General features: G+C 44.7%; 1 protein-coding gene across 1 annotated transcript; it reads left to right on the top strand.

The window, feature by feature from the left end:
* The first annotated feature begins 9,928 nt into the window (after window positions 1-9,928).
* Window positions 9,929-21,224, top strand: barhl1a (BarH-like homeobox 1a). The gene is made up of 3 exons (XM_063073108.1): window positions 9,929-10,379; window positions 14,698-14,920; window positions 20,933-21,224. The coding sequence occupies exons 1-3, from the start codon at window positions 9,929-9,931 to the stop codon at window positions 21,222-21,224; spliced, it is 966 nt and encodes a 321-aa protein (XP_062929178.1).
* The last annotated feature ends 1,217 nt before the right edge of the window (window positions 21,225-22,441 follow it).

Below are 22,441 nucleotides of genomic sequence, written 5' to 3'. Positions count from 1 at the left end.
ACTCTGCTTTCGCGTCCCTCTCCAGTCCGCAGCTATTTGCGTGTTTGCAGTGTAGCCGCTTCCGTAACTCAGTCCAGCGATCCGGATCCCTGCGCAACCTGCCCGCTTTCTCGCCTGGGGTTAAATTTGACCATCTCACCCAAGGACGTCAAAACACTAAGTTTCTATATGACCTGGGAACTGTTCCCTAAAACAGCCAGAAAGTTACTTAAATCAGTGCTGCACGTTGCGCCGGGTTGTTTGCGTTTCCATAAACCCCGTCGGCTTGAGCCGGACACCGTTCTTTGTTAAATAGTTCAGGATAAAAATTCTGCCCAGGTTTTGTCAAGGCTGACTTTTCCAATATTGGGAGCAAAGCGTGGTCCCAAAGAGGATGTTACATCCCCGCATGCGTTGCTGCAGCATTTTCTTTAAAGTGCTGGCTTGTATTTCGGGTGAACAGATTGCACTCTCTCCATTCTCCAAGAGGAGAGTTACGAGAAGGATTCTGGGGGATGAAAGGGTTAACGTAAGGAGCGCTTGATGGTTCCGGACCCGTACTCGCTGGAGTTTCGGAGAATAAGGCAGGGGGTTGGTGTTGTTTCACTGAAACCTGTCGTATATTGAAAAGCCTAGATAACGTGGACATGTGGAAGATGTTTCCAGTAGCGGGGGAGTCTAGGACCAGAGGGCAAAGCCTCAGAATAGAAAGACATCCCTTTAGAACAGAGGTGAGGAGAACTTCTTTAGCCGCGGGTGCTGAATCTCCGGAGTTCATTGCCACAGACGGCTATGGAAGCCAAGTCACCGTGACATTTTAAGAGGATGTTCTTGATTAGTCCAGGGTGTCAAAGGTTAAGGGGAGAAGTCAGGAGAATGGGGTTGAGGAAGGATAATAAATCAGCCATGATGGAGGAATTTAAGGTGGGGGGGTTATATGGGAGGCGGGGTTTAAGGGTCGGCACAACATTGTGGGCCGAAGGGCCTGTACTGTGCTATGCTATTCTACGTTCTATGTTCTATGAACTGCGGAGCAGATTCGAGGGGCCGAATGGTCCAGTTCCCCTCCTATGTTAGATGATCGCTCCATAGTTACAGCACCGCTCTCTGATCTTCACCCTGGAACTACAACAGAAAACACGCAAATCCCCTTACCCCGGCGGTAAGACACTGAGAGTCGCTCTGACTGCCCAGCCTACCGCCATTCAGTGTAAACCAATGGGCGGATCCATGAGAAAGCGGTGGAAGGAGACGTGGAGAAGGGAACTCCTGTCACTGACGTGACACTTTGTATTCACTTCATTTTCTCCTTTGGGATCATTTAAGACCATAAAACCATCAAGCATAGGATCAGAATTAGGCTATTCGGCCTATCTCGTCTGCTCTGCCATTCGACCACGGCTGATTTATTCTCCCTCTCAACTCAATTCTCCTGCCTTCTCCCTTTGACGCCTTTACTAATCAAATACTTATCAATCTCCGCTTTAAATAAACCCAATTACTTGGCCTCCGCAGCCGTCAGTAGCAATGACTTCCACAGATTCACCACCCACTTGCGAAATCCCTCATCTCTGTTCTAAAGGGACGTCCTTCTACTCCGGGTCTGTGCCCTCTGGTCCTCGACTATAGGAAACATCCTCTCCACGCCTAATCTAGGCCTTGCAGTGGGTTCCAATGAGATTTCCCTCTTTCTTCTGAACTCCACCGGAGTTCAGTCCGGAGCCATCAAAAGAGTGTCATGCATTAACCCTTTCGATCCCGGTATTATTCTCGTAAACCTCCTCTGGAGCACAATGACAGCACATCGTTTCTTACATATGAGTTTTGTCTTCCGAGTTTTCAGGGAAATTTGTTCGACGACAGTGACCTTCAACTGATTTGCTCCAAATCCTTTTTTTTTCCCAGTATCTTCATTTGATTGGGGCTGTACTAGTCTTAGCGAGGTGCAAGAGGGTTTGTCAGAATTGTGGGTTCGTGTACCTTTTTAAAGCCTTTCTCAAGGGCTTATAAATGAAACATAACCCCGCAAGGTTTAAGCCTAACTGAATGTCCTGACGAAGGGTCTCGGCCCGAAACGTCGACTGTACCTCTTCCTAGAGATGCTGCCTGGCCTGCTGCGTTCACCAGCAACTTTTATGTGTGTTGCTTGAAATTCCAGCATCTGCAGATTTCCACGTGTCTGTGTAAGTGTAACGCCTTTCCCTGCTTCACCCCGCTCCCACCCCCCACCGCCACCCACATACACAGCTTCCGTCGTATAGAACTCCTCCAAGACAAACAAGAGAACTCCCAGTCCTGTCGAAGGGTCTCGGCCCGGAACGTCGACTGTACTTTTTTCCATAGATGCTGCCTGGCCTGCTGCGTTCCTCCAGCATATTTTGTGTGTGTGACTCCTCCAAGAAATGGGTGGGTTAGGGTCAATGATAGTTAACGCTGTTGCAGACAACGTCAACTATGTCTTATAATATTAGGTATATTCTTTTGTTCTGGCACCGCACTTCTCCATCCGACCACCATCCCCACGCTGAAGTCCAGTGCCAATAAGTACGCGGATCAGTAAACAGCATCATCTGACCTCTTGTTACCGAATTCCCAGTTAAATGCATGACATGGGATTCCATTAACGCTTTCAAATAATTATTTGTGGTTAGCACAACGCTTTACAGTACCAGCGACCCGGATTCAATTCTCGCCGCTGTCTGTAAGGAGTTTGTACGTTCTCCCCGTGACCGTGTTGGTTTACTCCGGGTGCTCCCGTTTCCTTCCACAGTCCAAAGACAGACCGGTTGGTAGGTTACGTATAAATTGCCCCGTGATTAGGCTCAGATTAAATCGGGGGTTGCTGGGCGGCGTGCTGGAAGGGCCAATTCGCGCTGTGGTTCAATAAACAAACAAACAAATACATTTCACAATAACTTTCATAAATTACTAATGGGGTCCGCTCATTACTTCATAAACAGTGAGAGCGGGACATTGCACACTGTCCTGTCCGCGGAATCCCATGACAATGTAAAAGTCATTCAGTGCGAACTTAGACCGTCGTACATCGGTTCGTTCATAATACAAGCTCCCATGAAACAGCCCATGTAGTCCTTGCTTTAGCTAAAACCGGATTAGATATAACGAAATTAATCGTAGCGGATCAATCAGCTACCTGGTCGGGGCTATCGGAAAGGAATGGGTGATCGGCTGGCTCGATAGCAGATTGTTCATTCAAAGGGCTAGCATCGTTACAATGGGCCGGCTAGCCTCCTGCGTAGTTCTACGATCCTCCTGTTTCCTTCACCACTTCGCTGATAGGACGCCCCGTTCCCCAAAGGTTGTACAAGGCCTCTGGATTAAGAGGCTGTTTCTCTTGTTTTTGATCGTAGAGCGTAACACCGTAGAAGAAAATACATAAAGTTAAAATGTTGCTTTTTTACTTCAAGTGAGCTCCTATTTCGTTGACTCTGCTTCCGCCTCATGCACAGGTGGGATATTCCTGTGAAACAACTCCTGTGATTTGTACCCCTTTCTTAAAAGTTTTGGAGACCCTGAGCTCTACAGCTGATTACCTGACTGACCCCTTAGTAGGACTTTAGGCTCTTCGGGTGATCTTTTCTCGGGTACGGTATCGCAAACGGGCTCTAGGATAAAGGTTCTCGGCCCGAAAGTCGAGTCTTTATTTCTTTCTATAGAAGCTGCCTGACTTGCTAAATTCCTTCAGCATTTGAGTCCGTGCGTCTCATGAATCAGTTTCACACAGCCGAGACGTAGAGAAGGCAAGTGTACCGCTAACGGTTAACCAGTTTATTAAGTGGGTTATTTGAACTCTCCATTGTCCGGGTCACTCTCTCCCAACCCCAGCACATTGTGGAGCAGACTTAACACCGGTCTGGAATCTCAAGCAGAGCCAGACCCAGCTTCTTGGCTTGGACTGTCGTGTATTTGGGGAATACAATGGAATCTTTTTCAATGCGGGATGCGCCCGGGTTCCGACGCTGAAAGCAAGTCTAACTGAGGAAAAAGGTGAGATGTCTGGCCTCTTTCTGCTTTGCCCCAGAGTGAGGCAGATGTTCAAATCTTCTATGTTCCCGTTGCCAATCTGAACAAAAAAGATTGGTTTATTGCCAACAGTTTGATGCCTGTGTTGGCGATAAGAAAAAAAAACACGAGAGATTCTGCAGATGCTGGAAAGCCAGAGTAGGAAGCTAAAAATGCTGGAGGAACTCCGCCGGTCAGGCAGCATCTGTGGAAAGGACTACAGAGTAGATGTTTCATTCTGATATCTTACCGTTGGTAATAAACCAATCATTTATCAGAAACTGAAAAAGGCTCTAAGAAGGCTGGAACCATTTAACATAGTTAGAGCATTACAAAGAGGTTCCGAAATACTCGGTGTTACCTAGCGCCCTGACCGGAGTAATATCTGGCCCCCGCTCTCCACTCTACTGAACGTCCATTAATTTGGGGTTGGTTTGTGGGAGCTCATGAGTTTTTCTTGACCACTCACTTCCGAGCTTGTAGGAATGGAGAAGGAAATGGGCGAACTGTCCGCAGATCGCAGTGTTGCTTTCTCCAGATTAATTACTGGATAACTTCCTCGTGGAATATGGGTGTAGGGTTGAATTGGCTCAAAATCTTCCTCCCTTCCCCGTTTGCCGTCTGTTTACCAATCACACTAACTTAACTTTATGGAATAATAATCCATAATAACTATCGTCAATCTTAAATAAATTATCTATTTTCCATCAACCCGGAATAAAAAGATTTGATTTATGCCATTACCCAATCACTCAGCTGCCGAGTATTTCGGTGCCTCCTTCGCCCTGGAGCGGAGTCCACTCCGCCCGCCCACTCACCGATTCCCCAGCACAGCGAAGTGTAGTGACCTCCCCACCCCGGAACGCCCCAGGGGAAACTCCCCGCTCTCCGGATGACGCCTAAACCCCGAGGTCAAGGGGGTCCATTTATTTGACCGGTTGATCAGGTCTGCTGGGAGACGCATTTCGAAAAGAAAGGATCTAGTTAGGTTGTTGGAAATTCACTTAGGTAAAGATTCTGTGTTACTTAAATAATCAAAGCATGCAGCAGTGAGGCGGGCATTCGGTCTATCGTACTGGTGCTGGTTACTTAGAACTCTCCGAATAGTCGCAATTCACTCCACGTTCTGCAAGTATTTTCAAACATTTTACCATTTCTGGAGTTTTTTAAACTCTTCCCATTTCCTTTCAGGTGGCGCATTGCGGATTCCAGTAACTCGTTGCAAAACCCATCACTTACATCCCCTTGGACACCCACTCCAATGTCCCCCCTTGCCCCTCCCACTAGACACACACACACACACACACACCTGGTCTACACATGGCGGCGGGCCGGGATTGTTCAATCCCTGACTATCCAGTGTAAACCACTTCGTTAGTGTCATTTGACTGTGGAATTCTCCCGGCACTTTGCCCATCGTTAGCTGCGCTTCGGAGCTCCAGCAACGCAGCGAGAACTTACACTTAGGGGAACTCGGAAAATGTAACTTCGATCTTTTCTCATTCATAACACTTCCTTCATCCAAACCCTAAAGTTCACTGTCACCGTGAGTTCCCCAAAGTGCTTTCAACATTTTCAGAGACAGTGAAGAATAATGTCCCTGCTCTTGGACTGTCTGCCCCTCTCCCTTCAGGGAAGGAGCTACGCAGCATCCACGCCAGGTCCATTAAACTCAAAAACAGCTACTTTCCCCAAGCCGTCAAACTGAGCAACACATCCACCCATTAACCTACCCCCCCCCACCACTCCAACCACATTACCTAGTGTTACTTTATATATATACAGTCAATATTTAACAATTGTGTTCACGTTCTATAGGATTATTTTTTATTTGTAGTTGCTTTTTCATTATTGTGTTTTTATTCTGTATCAGATCCGGATTAACCATCATTTCATTCTTCTTTACAACTGTGTACTGAAGAATGACAACAACATTCAGTCTTAAATGTAAGTAACCGACAACGGGAAATACTCAAAGGCGGAGAGCATCTCAACCGGTGCGGTCTCCAGTTCACGGTGTGTTTGCGGCAGAATGGGTACCCGATGAGCTGTCGGTATATCGCAATCCCGGGGTTACAGAACGACCTGGGAACTGGGATTAGCCTAAGCAGATCTCGGTCGGCACCAAAAGAATAGGCCGAGCGGCCTTTTTTTAAACGGCATGCTGGTTCTACGGACTGGAATGGACAGGCGTTCACAGATCACGGACGGCTGTAATACGAAGGTTAAAAGCCCCGTCTTTCGACTGGGAGCGAGGTGGAGCCAACGGTTTGACCGGAGGAATCGGTATATGAAGGTGATCCGGAAAAGTATAAAGTCTTTATTTTCTGCGAGTTTGTCACTTTACTTCTGCTGGGTCGGGGCGGGTTGGAGGACGAGTTATTCCACTTTGACCATTTATTATCTGAAGCAAATGATAAACATTTCTCGACTTGAACGGGACAGTCAGCTTGGGCGATAGGCGGCAAACTTTGACATCCACGATACCTGTACCCGTGGTCACCGGCTGAGTTTGTGTAACCTGCTGACAAATCAGTCATGATTTATTGTAAGCGAGTTAGATATGATGTTCCAGAATGACCGGTAACACGGTGAGTGTAACTACACCGAAATCCACTTGTAAACTAAAGTAAGCCCGCGGACTAATGCGAAGATGGGGGGCGGGAGGGGGGAGAGAGAGAGACGGGGGGGGGGAGAGAGAGAGACAGACAGAGACAGAGGGGGAGAAGGAGGGAGGGAGAGACAGAGAGAGAGGGGTTATTTATTTGTAATCGAGAAATACATTGATGGATTATCCAAACGCAAATAAAATATCCCTGACGGGAGTACTGATGGTGGATCTCGACCCGTAACGTTGACTGTTTACTCATTTCCACAGATGTTGCCTGGCCTGCTGAGTTTCTCCAGCATTTTGTGCGTGTTGTTTTGTATTTTCAGCATCTGCAAAATTTCTTGGTTAATAATATACTCCTTGTATGTTCACATACATGGTGTACATATTAAACATCCAAGATCATTTCTGTACACGGCACACGAAGTGCAGGGAAACGACAATGGAATCTGAGGTAAAAATAGAAGTGGAGAAAACATTATGTAAATGTTATATTTATTTTTAGTTTGCGAATTCCTGAACAATCCTACCATATATTCCTTCCAAAGGGACAACAACAGGGTCGCAAACAGACCTAAACCAGCTGATTCTAGCATAATGGGTCGGGACTGGTACAGAACTTCTTCCGTACCCGCCGTGGTCTTTACACTCGGAAGATCTCGCCTTTACCGTGGGCCCGTCCCGTGTCTACGCTCAGCCCGCATAGACTGGTTTTCCTGGAATGCGCAAAGAAAATACAGATTATATCCATATCTGACCAACCCCACAACCGCACACAGAGTCCAGGCCCCTAATCACTTTCTCTGGGTATGAGGGATCCCTGGTAAAGATACCGCGGAATGGCCAGACACGGTGTGCGTGTGTTCTTGGTGATAGAACATAGAACGGTACAACACAAGAACAAGCTCTTCGGCCCACAGTGTTGTGTCGAACCAATTAAGTTAGTAATGAAATGGCGAACTAAAGCAATCTCCTCTGCCCACACAATGTCCACTTCCTTCTATTTTTCTCGCATTAAAATGCCTATATAAAGCGTCTGCTAAAAGTTCTTTAATGTTTCTGCCTCTACCCCCACCCCAGGCAGCGTAATCCAGGCATCCACTGCTCTCTGTGTAAAACAAAACTTGCCCTCACATCTCCTTTGAAATTGCTGTCTCTCACCTTAAATGCATGCCCTCTCGTATTTCAACCCCTGGAAAAAGTTTTGTGTCACTACTCTATCTACGCCTCTCATGATCTTATAAAACCTCTATCAGATCTTCACTCAGCCTCAGCCGCTTCAGAGAAACCAACCCAAGTCTACCCAACCTCTCGTTATTGCACATACCCTTTAATCCAAACAAAACCCTGGTAGACTTCTGTACCCCCTCGAAAGCCTCGCTATCCTTCCTGTAATGGGATGATCGGAACTCTCTGCAATACCAACTCCTAGTGAAAGCACTGGTATCAAACAACTTGCCTGGCCAATGTAGTCATTTCGAGCGAACTATTCTGGTCTTACTGGGGGATTACTTCGTCCCTCAGGCAGGGGTACCTTCACCCAGTTAAAGTACCTGTTGCCAGCCTTCTCTCCCGGCGAAGGCAACGCGAACTAGTTATGCCCATGTAAAATCAATCTGCAACTACTGGGGCAGTAGTGGGAACTTCACTGATTACGGAAAGAGCAAATTAAAGAGAGAGAGAGAGAGAGAGAGAGAGAGAGAGAGAGAGAGAGAGAGAGATTAAGAAAAATAAAAGAACGTCCAGAAAGAGATGGAAACAAGTTTAAACAAGGGATTTACAAACCGGCTGTCAGGCAGACATACACAACACGAAGGCCAAGAAGAAGGAGTAAGTTTTACTGAAAACAGTAACGGCTGTACTAGGTTGGGAGGTGAATGCTGACACAATGACGATTTCAAAACGTTGATCTAACTGTAACTTGTAATGATCTGTTTCACGTGATGAGGCTTACTTAGGTTTATTTGAAAACGATCACGTTTGTCAATAGTGGCAATTAGCCCGTGTGTAACGACGAACCGTAGACCCGCCAAGCGCTCACTGGAACCAATCTCAAACATTTACATTTCAGACTCCGAGTCAGATCACGCACTATTTATAGGTGCAACAGGCAGTAAGCGAGAGAGTTGGTTGGTGCAGCCAAGATGTCACACTCCCAACCCGTCGATTTTAGCCGCGGCCGCCTGAAATCCTGTTTCACGCGCTTATTATAACGGGGTCGGAGGCTTCGCGTCCCTAAAGGTGCTGTTTCACCACACTCCAAAGTCGCAGAAGATGTTCATCGCCGTGAATAATGTAAAACAGTTGTTCCTGTCAATAATGTATTTTGAAATGCGGAAATATGACAATGTGTTTTTTTGTAATTCCATTTTATTGTTTTTTTTCTGATCAAAATATTAATTTGTCCTGAACGAGACGGAGGAATAATTACATAAACTTAATAAGCTATTAAATGTATCGAATTTTTAAACTGTATTGACGGATGGAATTGCTTGGAAAGAGTGGGGACGCGTGTGCCTAATGACAACACAATATTCTCTTTTTGCACCCGTGAAAGCTGCCTGGTGCCAACCGCTACCAGCACCTACAACGATATTGTTTGAGTACTTATCCCGAACTCACTCATCGACAAATCACTTTAGGACACCCAACTCCTTGAAGTCCATTGGCAGACTGTACAATGGCCGCAATCCGCACACTGCAACTTCATTATACTCCCCGCGAAGCTGCGGTGAACGAAAACAAAACCTTCCTGAGGCAGAGGTAGCACCCACCCACTCCTCCTCGCCACCCCTTCATCCATAATTACTTTATCTGAACAATATGCGGAAACTTCCGGCATATAGGCTCTTCTGGGCGTCGTTCGTTCCCCGTTCCTCTCATTTCGACTAACAGGGGTCTGCTCTGTAGTCACTGTGATGTCAGGCGGAAGCCCCAATCAGAGGCGCCCTTGCTCAGGCACGTGTTATAGACGCATTAAAAAAAGAGAGAGGAAAAAATCCCTTGCAAAGTGACAGAAGTACATTTTAGTCCAAAAGTGTCACGGGAAGGTGGAAATCCGGTGTGCGGAGAGCGGCCCTTCGTGGAACGGGTCTGCCCCTGTCCACGGTGCTGAAACGTATTTGCCCGTCCAAACGTCCTCTGAACTAGAATATAGAAACATTTTCAAGCCACAAAGAGGTCCTGATTTTGCACCAACTTTCCTTTGGAAATTGCAGTCAAGGTTTCATTGCTCCGAGTAGCTGTTTGGAAGCGGAAGGATTTCACCACCTAGTTTCAGGCAACTTTGTTCCAAATGACCATTTAAAGTGAGGCATGGAAGGCTCCAGCTTTGGGATTGACTCGATTTTATCCCACAGGCCAGTCAGCCCGGTCCTGGCCAAAGGAGATTCGTTGATAGGCGACTGCAGGTCACCCTCGGAGATGAAAGGAGGTCTGAGCCCAGTATCGGACATGGGCAGCGAGCAGGACTCTCCTTGCTCGCCCGGGACCGAGTGCGGCGAGACGCCTCCGCCCCTGCCGGGCGCCGCTGGCGGGCTCGAGTCTCAGCCGCATCCGGGGCAGCTGTGTGCCGTTCCCCAGCCCAGAACTGCCACCTCCTCCTTCCTGATCAGAGACATTCTGGGCGAGTGCAAACCTTTGGCGGCCTGTGCCCCGTATTCCAGCAGCGGTCAGTCTCCTCAGGAAACGGCGCATAAACAGGGGGAGGAATTCAGAGACAAACTGGACAAAAGAGAGAATTCTTCCTCGGACACAGAATACAAAGGTAAGCGGAAAGCAGGTTAGTCTCATAAATAGCAAATAATTCAAACTCGAGGGGAAAGGATTTTTGGTAATGTGTAGGGACATCGCTAGAATAAATAGCCATTAAAAGCTCAGAATATAAGGAACTTCAGAATGAGACTATCGCTTTTACCTATCAATTCAAAACCACCACGTTCTGGACAAATGCAACGGACTGAGTTTGGATATTGTCCATTTTGACTGCTTTTGTTTTTTTAAAATTTCCCAGGCAGGACCTTTCCGCGTTTAAAATGCGATTTTGTCTTTTTACTCAGTTGCAAGGTAGAATTTGATTTTCGTGGCTATTAGGGTGAGGGCAAAGCCGATCAACCGCCGTTCACACTGAAGCCACATCGAGTTCGGTATCGGCGGTGTTAAAACCTTTTGTTTCCATTCTACCACTAACTTCAAACTCTCAGGTCGAAGTCAGTCTTGGAGAGTCAATCCGCCGATGAGCTCTGTACAGGCCGTCTGACCCCGAGAGTCCGCACTATCGGGGGAGACTACATCCGAATTACTTTTGTAAAAGAACAATTACAAACAGTTGGATACGGGAAAATAGTTGACAATCTCCTCCAGATTGCTTTAGTAAGCAGATATTCCTAAATGGACCGTCTGCCAAAATACAAGTAGAGTGTCAAATTCAGATAATAGCTTAATTAAAAAAAAATAATTTGGAATTGGTTATCTTAAAATTTAAATTGTTGCTTTCAGGAAATAGCATTTAAATATGATATGATCATTTGAGGGCATATATGTTTGTTCATCAAAGCGTCCTTTCCAGGGTTATATTAAAAAAAAGCGGACAGATTTTAATGGAACAGGAAAATTTAAAGCAGGTCCCTGAATAAGTATAGTTAGCAGCGTTGTTAATTGAAAATTTCCCAGTTGTTTTGAACTAAATCGAATGTCAATCAAATAAAGTTCTGTCAAAACAGAAATTCTTCGTTTGCGCAGAGACGACATGATTCAGTGAGATATAAACGAAAGAAACTAAGGAGTTAAATCTTATCTAAAATACATTGATATTAAAAAAATTAAAAACGGTGTTAAGAGAGAATATTGTGTTTTGCCGACTTCGAGTAAAATCCTATATTTCTCCCTATTAAAATCTTATGACCCGAAAGTGAAACACAGTCAAAATTGGTAAATGGGAATAACGTCAGAAGGAATACATAGACAAATTGGTATCTAGGAGGCATTATAGGACTTCAGAGATTATTGGAACCAGACAGACACTCTCAACCGTCAGAACTTATTTATCAGTGCTGGAATGATCCTGAGTTTTCTGAAATCCCACCATCAATAAATAACGATATGTCTGTGTGGGAGGGAGAGTTATAAAAAGTACAGATAGCAAGCTTAAAAAAATAGGGAAGATAGAGACTCACCTGCTCCCTACGCACAATTCTTTAAACAGCATCAGAAACATTCAATCAGCTGAAAGGCATGAATAAACGAACGTCATTCTTAAACGATAGCCTGTCAAGGATGGCACAACTTAACATAAATCAAAAGAATCACATTGGACCAGTTAAGTTAGACTGGACCTGGACTCGTTGTAACAGATTGACGAGGAAACGACAAAGTTTCCAACGTCAACTTCAACAACAGAGGAAATTTAGTTGTTCCCGGAGAGCTGTAATTCGGTTTCAGTAGCGGGCAGATTTAATTCCTTGTCCGGTCCGACTTTTTTTTTATCATAGAAGCGTTGACCCTTAAAGTCAGGAAACTTCAGTCGAAACTTTTGATTAAAGTTTCTTCTCTTTATTAAACATACTGCTCGAAAATTAAACTGGCATCTGGGAGACATTATAGGATTCAGAGATCATTGGCACCAGACAGACACCCTCAACCGTCAGAACTAATTTGTCAGTGCTGGAATGATTCAGTTTTCTGAAAACCCACCATGTTTGGGATGAGAGGATTACATGTATATTTATTTTCAATTTAAATCTTTGAGTAGGTTGAAATAGTATATTTTCCTGTTTTGTTTTCTCATTTTATATTTTAAAATGATCTTTTCTTAAAAAAGCGAAAAGCTGCTGATAATCCAGGTGCTCTGAAAGCTCTGAAACAGAATCTTCGGACTCTTAAATAAACGTAGCCAGTTGACTTACCTTGCCAGATACTTTATACCGACACGAAATGTTTATTGTGGAATTGGTCCCCCGGCCTGATTCTAGATAAGAGGGATTGATCTGAAGTTAAAATTTCACAATTTTACTGGAGTCTCGGCCGTTGGTGTAATGCTCGCCGATTTTGCACCACTTTGTGAACTGACACATTTCACACAGAAATGACCCTTGATTTTGTTTTGAACTAATTGAATAAAATCTAGAATTTTTTGGAGTTCTAGTAACAATATAAAGACAACGAATATATTGGTATCTGAACATATTTTCTTGATCACCAGCCAATATGTTTTATTTATCTCTGCTTTATCCTTGATCGTTAAACCAAATTATTGCAAATAATCCGATAAATGGAAGTTTTAGAATCGGGCCGTTTTCCTTAGTGAAATCCAATAAGAGTGACGAAGTTTAGAGGCTGCTTTCTTTAACCCTATGTTTGTGACTGTGAGGTGGTCTTGCATCTGTACATTGTCCGTGTTTTTTTTTGCCCTCCGCCACGTTAACCCTACTAAGAACACGTTGACCGATAATCACTGTCGCGGTGGTAATGAGGAAGGGTCCTTTTATTGTGCACTCGCCTCTGTTGGAGCTCCGCGCACACCGTGAATTCGGTGGACTCTTTCTGTGTACGGCCCTAAAAGTGTGAAACTTTCGCTGTTCGAACTGTTCCAGCGTGGACTGTCAACAACACATTGTTCAGCAGGGCAGAGAGCTGAAGGCGATAGATCCTTGCATCTGGCTGTGTTTACGTGGTCATGGGCGATAGAAGTCTTACTGTGCCCTGGTAAATGCAATAGACTGTAAGCGCCAAAAAGCAGTAGAAACAATACCTTTAGATATTACCAGTCGCTCCTAGCTAGAAAGTAGTTTGGGCTTCAAGCGGAATATTTTGCAGTCTGTGGACTGCAAATATTGTACATCACATTATAGTATTTAGTAACCCACCCAATTAAGGTCTCACTTTAATTTGCGGAACAATCCGGTGATCAGTTTTATTTCGAAGGATTCTGGCGTTAATCGGCTTTGTTCGTTTCTGAAGGGGCGGGGTGGGATATAATTTGTAAAACACGAGTTAAATGGAGCTGCCGTGTGCGGGAACCCCCGGTTTCCTGTGCCTAATTGACACAGTCAGCTTCAAGCGATCGGCGTAAATTTGCGAGGTAATCCTGCGATCATTTTTTCTGTAAAGGGTCGTTCGAAGACCTCTAATCGGTCGGCTTGCTGATTTCAGTCAGCTCCGGGAGCTTCCCTGGTGACTCAATTAAATGGATTATTTCTTTCCTGGCCCGTGCTGTTAGATCCGAGTATCTTTTCTCCTTTCTGCTCTTTCGTCCCTGCTCCCTTAACAACAAACCCCACTCGATTAACGCAAACAAAGACTCACTGGACGTGCCTTTTATATCATACCTGCAGGCACAGCACGATACCAGCTATTAACTCGGGAGAAAAATATCACTGAGGCCGCCTGAATTGCACGGGTCCGTTGTTCAGCGGCCCTTGCTTCCTTTAAACTCAAACTACCTTTAAAAAAATTAACGTGTCACCTCATAATAACTGACAGAAAGATATTTCCTTACAGGGATTACAGGCTCTGAGGGAGGGAGGGAGGGAGGGAGAGAGAGGGAAGGAGGGAGAGGGAGGGAGGGAGGGAGAGGGGGACAGAGAGATACAGAGAGACGGGGAGAGATAGAGAGGGGAGAAACTGCACTCAGACAGACAAGAGAGTAGCAGAGGCGTGAAGTCTTCAGTAATTGGAATATAGGCTATGGATAATGGGAACCAGCCCACCTTAACCGCTTGGGGAGGAGGATAGAAAAGGGTTCCGGTCTTGTAGAGGTGTTCAATTGCCAACTGTGAGACCAGACGACCCCTCTCACCTTGAATGCAAAGAAGCCAAGAAAATGCGATCACTGTAAGCGAAAGCCGACAATCTAGAGCTTTCTATCGATAGTTATTATTATATTGCTGACGATCCAAAGTTTGACAACATAACAGTGTGTGCAGAGTGTGTACGAGCTGAGATCCAGTGGAGAAATAACGCTTAAGTGGGTTCCCCATTTACGAACGGGGAGCTTGCAGTGGGATGAGCTGCTGGCATGGGGTAGCGGCTGGTTTACTTGGCAGTATTAGCGCTCTGTAACCCTCCGTCCATTTTCCCGTGTGCAGTCAAAGAGGAGGCGGAGAGAGAGATCTCGAGTAGCCGCGAGAGCCCGCCAGTCCGCTTGAAGAAACCCCGGAAGGCCCGCACAGCCTTCACCGATCACCAACTCGCCCAGTTGGAGAGGAGTTTCGAGCGGCAGAAATATCTCAGTGTGCAAGACAGGATGGAGCTCGCGGCTTCGCTGAACCTGACAGACACCCAGGTCAAAACCTGGTACCAAAACAGAAGGTGAGACCAAGAGAACCGCAACTAATTAGTAATAAGAAATAAACACGCCGAGCGGTGGCCATAAACTCGCACTCTGAGCACAGGAACACCCGAGGAGGTAGGCGTTTGATTTAGATGCTGCTGGTATGAGGGTGAAAATCAGTTCCTGTCAGCTGGAGTTTAGCAGAATGGGGGAGTGATCTCATTGAAATCTATCGAATATTGACAGGCATAAATAGAGTGGACGTGGAGAGGATGTTTCCCATAGTGGGGGATTCCAGAACCCGAGGGCACAGCCTCAGAACAGAAACACGTCCCTTTGAAACATAGATAAGGAGGAATTTCTTTCGCCGGAGGGTGGTGAATCTGTGGAATTCTTTGCCACAGATGTCTGTGGAGGCTAAGGCATTGGGTACATTTAAAGTGGAGGTTGATATGTTGTTGATTGGTAAGGGCGTTAAGGTTACGGGGAGAAGCCTGGAGAATGGGGTTGAGAGGGATAATAAATCAGCCACGATCGAATGATAGAGCAGACTCGATGGGCCAAACGGCCTAATTCTGTTCCTATGTCTTATAATCTTACGGAAGGTGACCAGCGCCGCTCTCAATCATTCGCAGATTCTGGGAGCAGGCACGCAGGTTACAGAAATGCGATCTCTAAGTGGGATGTGTACCTCTCACACCCACCAAAGAAAGTCAGAACGAGCAAGGAAGTTCAACAGGCGACTGTGAATCACAGCGGCTCCAATGGGAGAGCGCTAATAACCCACCCGACATCTCAACAAGTGGGACGAAGGGATGGCTGCTTAGTGGTGAAGTATTGATATGGTGGGAGAGGAAGTGGTGAGGGTGGGGGAGGAGGGGGAGAGTGGGCGGGAAGTGAGGCCTGAGGGTCCTATAATATTACCTGTTGTATTTGGTGGGGGGGGGGGAGTTATACGACAGTGAAAATAGACCTGATTCTGAGGCACTTCTTGGGTGTCCGGACGTGGCAAATGGGAAACAATCACAGGTGGCAAATCCCGCCAGCACAAGGGACAACTCTGACCTTTAGACGCTATGGCCTGGGGCGGTTCAGCACTGGACGGAGCGACCCTTGATAAACAACGATAAAGGAAACAGATTAAAAAAATAAAAATGAGAAAATCTAATCGGCAGGAAACAGTAAGCTTGAAAGGATGAACGTTCTCCCTGTACCTCCATTAATGGGTAGAATTTTTAATGTCAGAATTCTTAACTGTATCAAACAGCAAGAAGGTCAAAATTGCTCAGTCTCGAGACAACGCGAGGTAGAGTAACACTACTGAAAAAGGCGGGAGCGTTGACAGAAGGCACCGCACACTCATTTCTCCTGAACACTATTGCAGATGTGCGCTATGCTGCAGATACCCCAGGGGTAACGCGCGGGGGACGAATCTGCCAAAATAAATTTAAATAAATAATCCAGATAAAAATGCTATACTGCTTTAAAATCAAAACAAAGAACATCGGCTCAATCCGGCGTATCTCGAAAACTGCACCCGAGAGAGGTAACCTCCAAAACGAATGATTCCCTCAATTTAACCAGCCCCAAAAGGCGAAGTGTTGCAGTGCTATCAACATCCGGAAGAAGGAGCATTAGGTAGAACCCTTCCTTCGAAAAGTGTGCATTCATAATCAATCCAAATACATATGAGATTTCATTGAAATTTGTTTTAAAAGCAACTTTTTTTATCGCCCCGTTTCCGACTGAGTCCTGCCCATTCAGGCATCATCTTCCCCAACTGAACCAAAATGCAAACTAAATTTAGTATTAAAGTACATATATATGTCACCATAGACAACCCCGAGATTCATTTTCCTGCGGGCATTTGCGGTAAATACAAACGAACACAATTGAATCGATGAAACACGCACACAACGAAGAAGAACAAACAACCAATGTTCAAAAGACAACAAACTGTACAAATAATAATAATAATAATAATAATCAAATTCAAGACGACAAATGCTGAAAACGCCAAGAGAAACCAGAAACAATCCAACACATTCCAGGATCCTGCAGTAGTTTAACTCAATCTGATTACATACACAGGCACAATCAAGTGGAAAACATCGTTCACCAAAATTTTGCCTTAAAATACAAACTCATAAAAGGCACCACACCTCACTATAAATCCAAGCCTGATCCGGTTTTAGAGTCAGACTCCCACAAATTATAGTACTAGCGATCTGTTATTACAGATAGGACAATCGATTACAACTATCCAGATATAATATTACAGGATAAACAAGCAAGAACAATTTACTTAATTGATATAGCCATTCCAAACACACATAACATAAAGACATCAATAAGTGAAAACACTACAAATATGCTGAATTAAAAGAGGAAATTGAAAGACTTTGGAACATGAACAAAGTATACATTGTCCCGATAGTAATACTGTATCTACAACTTGTATTATCCCAAAGTCTCTACACAATAACATCAAACAATTAGGGCTACACAGCAACATCTATGTAAATCTTCAGAAAGCCACAATGCTTTACACCAGTAGAGTAGTCCGAAAGTTCCCAGCAATTCAGGAAGTGTGCTTCGCTATGCCCATACCTCAGATTTTACCAGTTTTAACTGAGAAAAAATATATAATTGTGGAATTAGAAATAAGGATCTTAAATAAGAACGAAGTTTTCATTGTGGATAAAACAATAGTGCCTGAGAGTCAAGTACAACACGGTGCAATATCCAATTTGCTATCGTCCTTTTAGCACCTACACTGTTCACAAAATAATTAGAAATAGCAGCTTTTTTAATCACGCGAGTTTACTTTTGGATTAAGCAGCCACCTGTCATTGAGACAACCTCTCACGCTGCCCCCCCCCCACGTCCTTTCTACTGGGTAGGAGTAAGAACCTAGAACGAGGGCCCACATTAAAGCAACAGTTATCAAGATGAACTTGTCGTCCACTTTGGGTGCTGAGGACTTATTAAGCATTTACTGGCTTCCTCCGTTAAGAAATCACTTTGGTTCAGTCTCGGGGAGAACGCGCATACGGATTCAGACACGGCTTGGGTGGAGGGAAGGAGAGGGACGGGAGGGGAGGGGGAGGAGGAGAGTTGTCCGCACTGGGAGCTGCAATTACTCCTAAAGCTCGCTGAAACTACCCTCCAATCTGGGCTCAAAGGAGGAGCTGAGGAAATCTGCAGATAAAGTAGAACACAGTACTGTATCGGAAAGAAAAGCAATTGTCTTTAAGCAGCCTGGGGCGTCTAGTTACATATGTCAAACTACCTGGAGTTGAGAAATAGACTATAAATCCATAAGACTTGGGAGCAGAATCAGGCCATTCGATCCATCGCTCCGCCATTCCATCATGGCTGATTCAACCCCATGCTCCTGCCTTCTCCCCGTAACCTCTGACGTCTTACAAATCAAGAATCTAAATATACCCATTGACTTGGCCTCCACATCCGTCTGTGGAAATGAATCCCACAGATTCGCTACCCTCTGGCTAAATAAATTCCTCCTCATGTTTGTCCTAAAAGGCCGCTCTTCTATTGTGAGGCTGTGCGCTCTGTCAAGGAAGAGAGGGAAACCACATCTCAAAGTAGAAACAAAACATTGAAACGTTTGTAGTTTTGGCGTTATTAATAAAAGCATAGGAGGATGAATGACAATGTGTATGTTTGTAAGTGTGTGTGTGTGTGTGTGTGTGTGTGGTTTTATGCGTTAACCTGTATATTCTGTTCATACATACCACGCATGCGCACATATACACGTAAGGTTTGTACAAACTACCGTCTCATACTTTAAGACTTGTCTATGATATATTAAAGCAAAGAATTGTACATCCTTATCGATGATTTGGATTGTTCTTTCCGGCTTGTTTAAAACCAATTATTTGAAGGGAACATTTGTAATCATGTTAAAGCCAGAGTTTATCGACATGTACCCTGGAACAAAATGCACTAAACTTTCTCCCCGCACCCCAACCAGAAGTTTGTGGAACTTTAGCTGAGAATTACACGTACCACGCAAAATGTCAGTTTTATATTATCGCACAGATTTATTCTTGTACGAACTCCCGAATCCCATTTGGAATCCCCCTCTCCCCTATCTGTGAATGAACAGCCCTTTACAACAATTCTAGCGGAGACTGTCGAACTTTATGGCGAGTAGATTGGTTAGCGAAAGAAGCGCCAATATGTAATTTCACATAACTCAAGGCAGCTTTCATCTGCTTCCCCAAGTAACGTGATTTACTTAGTGAAAGAAAGCTTGGCTTTTTAAAAATATTGTTCAGTACAAAGAGAGTCCCAAATTGCCTTTCCGCCCCTGTGTAATATTGGTGGTAACTTTGAATACTTCCCACTGCACTTTCTTCACCCGTTCTTCAAGAATTCGTTCGGTAATTGCAACCATTTGGATGCGATTCCCTTCGGGCAGTGAACGCGGGCCAGTTTAGGGTCCGGCGCGCAATCCTAACCTAATACTTGCAGGTGATACAGAGACGGGCTCGCCGATGCCTTTTCTTGACCCGCGGGAGAGGAGACAGGCTCAGTTAAACTTCTATCGCAATCACCTGCCAGCGCCTGACATTCACTGACAGGAACCTACCGGAGATCCCACTCTGAGATCTATATCCTAACACATTCAGTATCCTCCATTAAGGGGTCCTCAATCTGTAGAAGGCGAGAAGTGGAACATATTTTTAAAAAAAATATCGATCGATCGGTTAGTGACAGATTTAGAATCATTCGAGGGACACATCTCCTTTAAAATCAGTGATTAACAAACCTGTCTTTGTGGGACCTGACAGCCCATTACAGGGAATCAAGAAAAATTCTAACTCAAAAATTATCCCCCACCTTCCTTAAACATAGTCTCAAAGATTCCTCCCCTCAAAGTTGTTTTGCTTTGAAATGGATGCAGCTTCTCGTTGTCACGTTGAGCAAAATCAAGGCGAGTTGGGGCCAGGTTTGGTTTATTGGGAAGGTCAGGGATAATGCAAGAAATCTCAGAACAGGAAACGAAACTTTTTGCAAAGATTCCAGGATTGGAGCGGCATAATACGTAATGACTATTCTGCATAAGGGTGATAAAACTCAGTCACAATGATTAAGTTCAGGTTAAGTAAGGGCCCCAGTCTTTGAGTCGTTTGAAGCACTTTCATTCCTGTTATTCGCCCCTTCAATTTTATTAACATTTCCCACTGACTGTAATGGAAATTCAATCAAACAATAAATAAATCCAATCAATAAAGCGTCCGAACGCGAAATAAAAAAAATGAAAACAATTTACAAAGTACTTAAACAACAGTGGAAGTTCAGAGAAACAGGCACCGCTCAGGAAGAAGAGTTGCCTCCCCCCCCCCCCCAACACCCCACTTCTACAGACAAGCCTTGGGAAAAACCTGTGTGGTGTTCAGAAAGGAGATTGTGATCTCATCCGTTTCTCTTCCGCACTTCCTGCAGTGAGATCAGACTCACTCAGATCCGGAGCAGAAAGAGGAAGTTTTGTAGGGATTAGCTCAGTTAATATTGTCACATTTTAGCATACGTTCTCCAAATAATAACGACGCCGACAACCTGTGTGAGATCCTAGAGTCAAACCCCAGCTACATCTTTATTAAGATATAACACACACACACACACACACACACACACACACACACACACACACACACACACACACATTGCGTAATATGTTTTAATATATATTTATTCTAATCTCATCTCGGCCTCACGACACAAGCTCAAAGATAAGGCTAACCATTTAGCTTCTGAACTGTTTCCCAGACCATCGGAAGCACCGTCTGCTGCCGGGAACAGAGCCTTGGCTCTCTCTCAGCCAGCCTCACCCAGCCTGTCATCTAGATTGTTTCGTTCGGCTGAGGTTGAGGCCGACTAATCCTTTCATTGAACTGGAAACCATCTAGAGCCCGGTTCTGAACTAGACTTTAGCTGTCGTTCTGAATGTTAAGATTAGAATAATTTTAACCCGGATTTATCTACATTTGAAGACTTAATTATGTTCCCTTCCCCAACAGGACGAAATGGAAAAGACAGACAGCGGTGGGGCTGGAACTCTTGGCAGAGGCCGGAAACTATTCAGCCCTGCAGCGTATGTTCCCATCACCTTATTTCTACCACCCTAACGTCGTTTCCAACCTAGACCCGACTGCCATGTACATGTATCGGGGTCCCGCCGCACCTCACCCCGTCATCCAGCGACCCATCGTCCCGCGAGTGCTCATCCACGGACTGGCAGCGGGGGGCGAGCAACCACCGCCGCTTCCCGGTCTTGCAGGCGTCCTCCCTCGGCCGCCGCAGCCTCGATGAGCCGCTCGAACCCCGCTTGGACTTTTCGTGGAAGCAACAACTAAAAATCAAAATAATTTAAAAAAAAAGCTCCAGTATTTAAAAAAAACGTGAAAAGAATTTTTAAGAAAGATTGTATTCTACTGTATTTATGGTCTTTATTTTCAAACTTTTTTGTGTAAAAAGTGAGAGGTTTTTAACTGTGATGGAAACATTGTCTTAATTTAAAATGTTTTAATTCATCCCTGACATCTATAGTTTATTATTTTTCTTTTTAAAAATTTATAGTTTTTTACAAAGCAGATATCAACTTCATGGTATGAGAATAGTAACTGGTGATGTTGCACTATTTGAAATCTTTTTTGTTGCTATTAAGCATTTAAATAGATCAATTTATTTATTTTAAAAGTAAGTTACAATGATGGACGAATTCTCTGTATAATATTGTAAATACCACGTGAGTGTATTGTGCGCAAATTTTGTAGTTTTCCTGTTGTGTTTTTGATTTGACACGGGTGTAGATTGAAGCCGGAGACATGACTAAATCCTTATCCTAGCGCTACCCCCTACACCTCGCCCTCTATCATATATATGATTATTTATTGAATACCGCGTTGGAGCTGGAGCCGGCAGCTGTTAGCGCGGCAGCCTGAGAGCGGCACCCCGGCTTCGGGAACCCGACAGATGGATAGCGGACCCTGGCATTCCCCGGCGCCTTTAGCTCCCAGCAGGACACAAAGAGAAAGAAAGAATGGACATTCGGCCAGCCCCCAAAAAAAACACAGAACCCATTCGGTTTTAGGTAACTAAACTCAACAAGTCATCTTTGAGGGTTTTAAAAGAAAGAAGTGTTTAGAAGAATTCTAAAACTCAATCAACCCATTTTCTCTCTACACCCCTTAACTGCTGTATTGTCTCAGAACTTTTAGTTTTTAATTCCTGTTCAGTGAGTACTCCTCCATTTCAATGACAGATCTTAAAATATTTACAGCTCCGATCATATCGTTTTTACAACACGTCTTGCAACCTGGCTGTACAATAATTGTTTCAAAAAAAAAGTTTGAACGCTGTTTAAATGGGATGACTGTCCTTTAGAGCGTTGTGCTTAAATGTGAATCCCTGTAGCTGTCAGCGACGCGTCAGTCACACGTCAGTATTCCATTTAATCGGATCTGAATGTACCATCAAGGAGAGAACAAGAGGCCGAGATTCAATGTCTGATATTCTGTTTCAAGACT

Source organism: Mobula hypostoma, chromosome 21, assembly GCF_963921235.1.
Source record: "Mobula hypostoma chromosome 21, sMobHyp1.1, whole genome shotgun sequence".
In the NCBI taxonomy this organism is placed as follows: domain Eukaryota; kingdom Metazoa; phylum Chordata; class Chondrichthyes; order Myliobatiformes; family Myliobatidae; genus Mobula; species Mobula hypostoma.
Note: the sequence above shows the minus strand (reverse complement) of the source record. Positions and strands in the feature narration are given on the sequence as shown.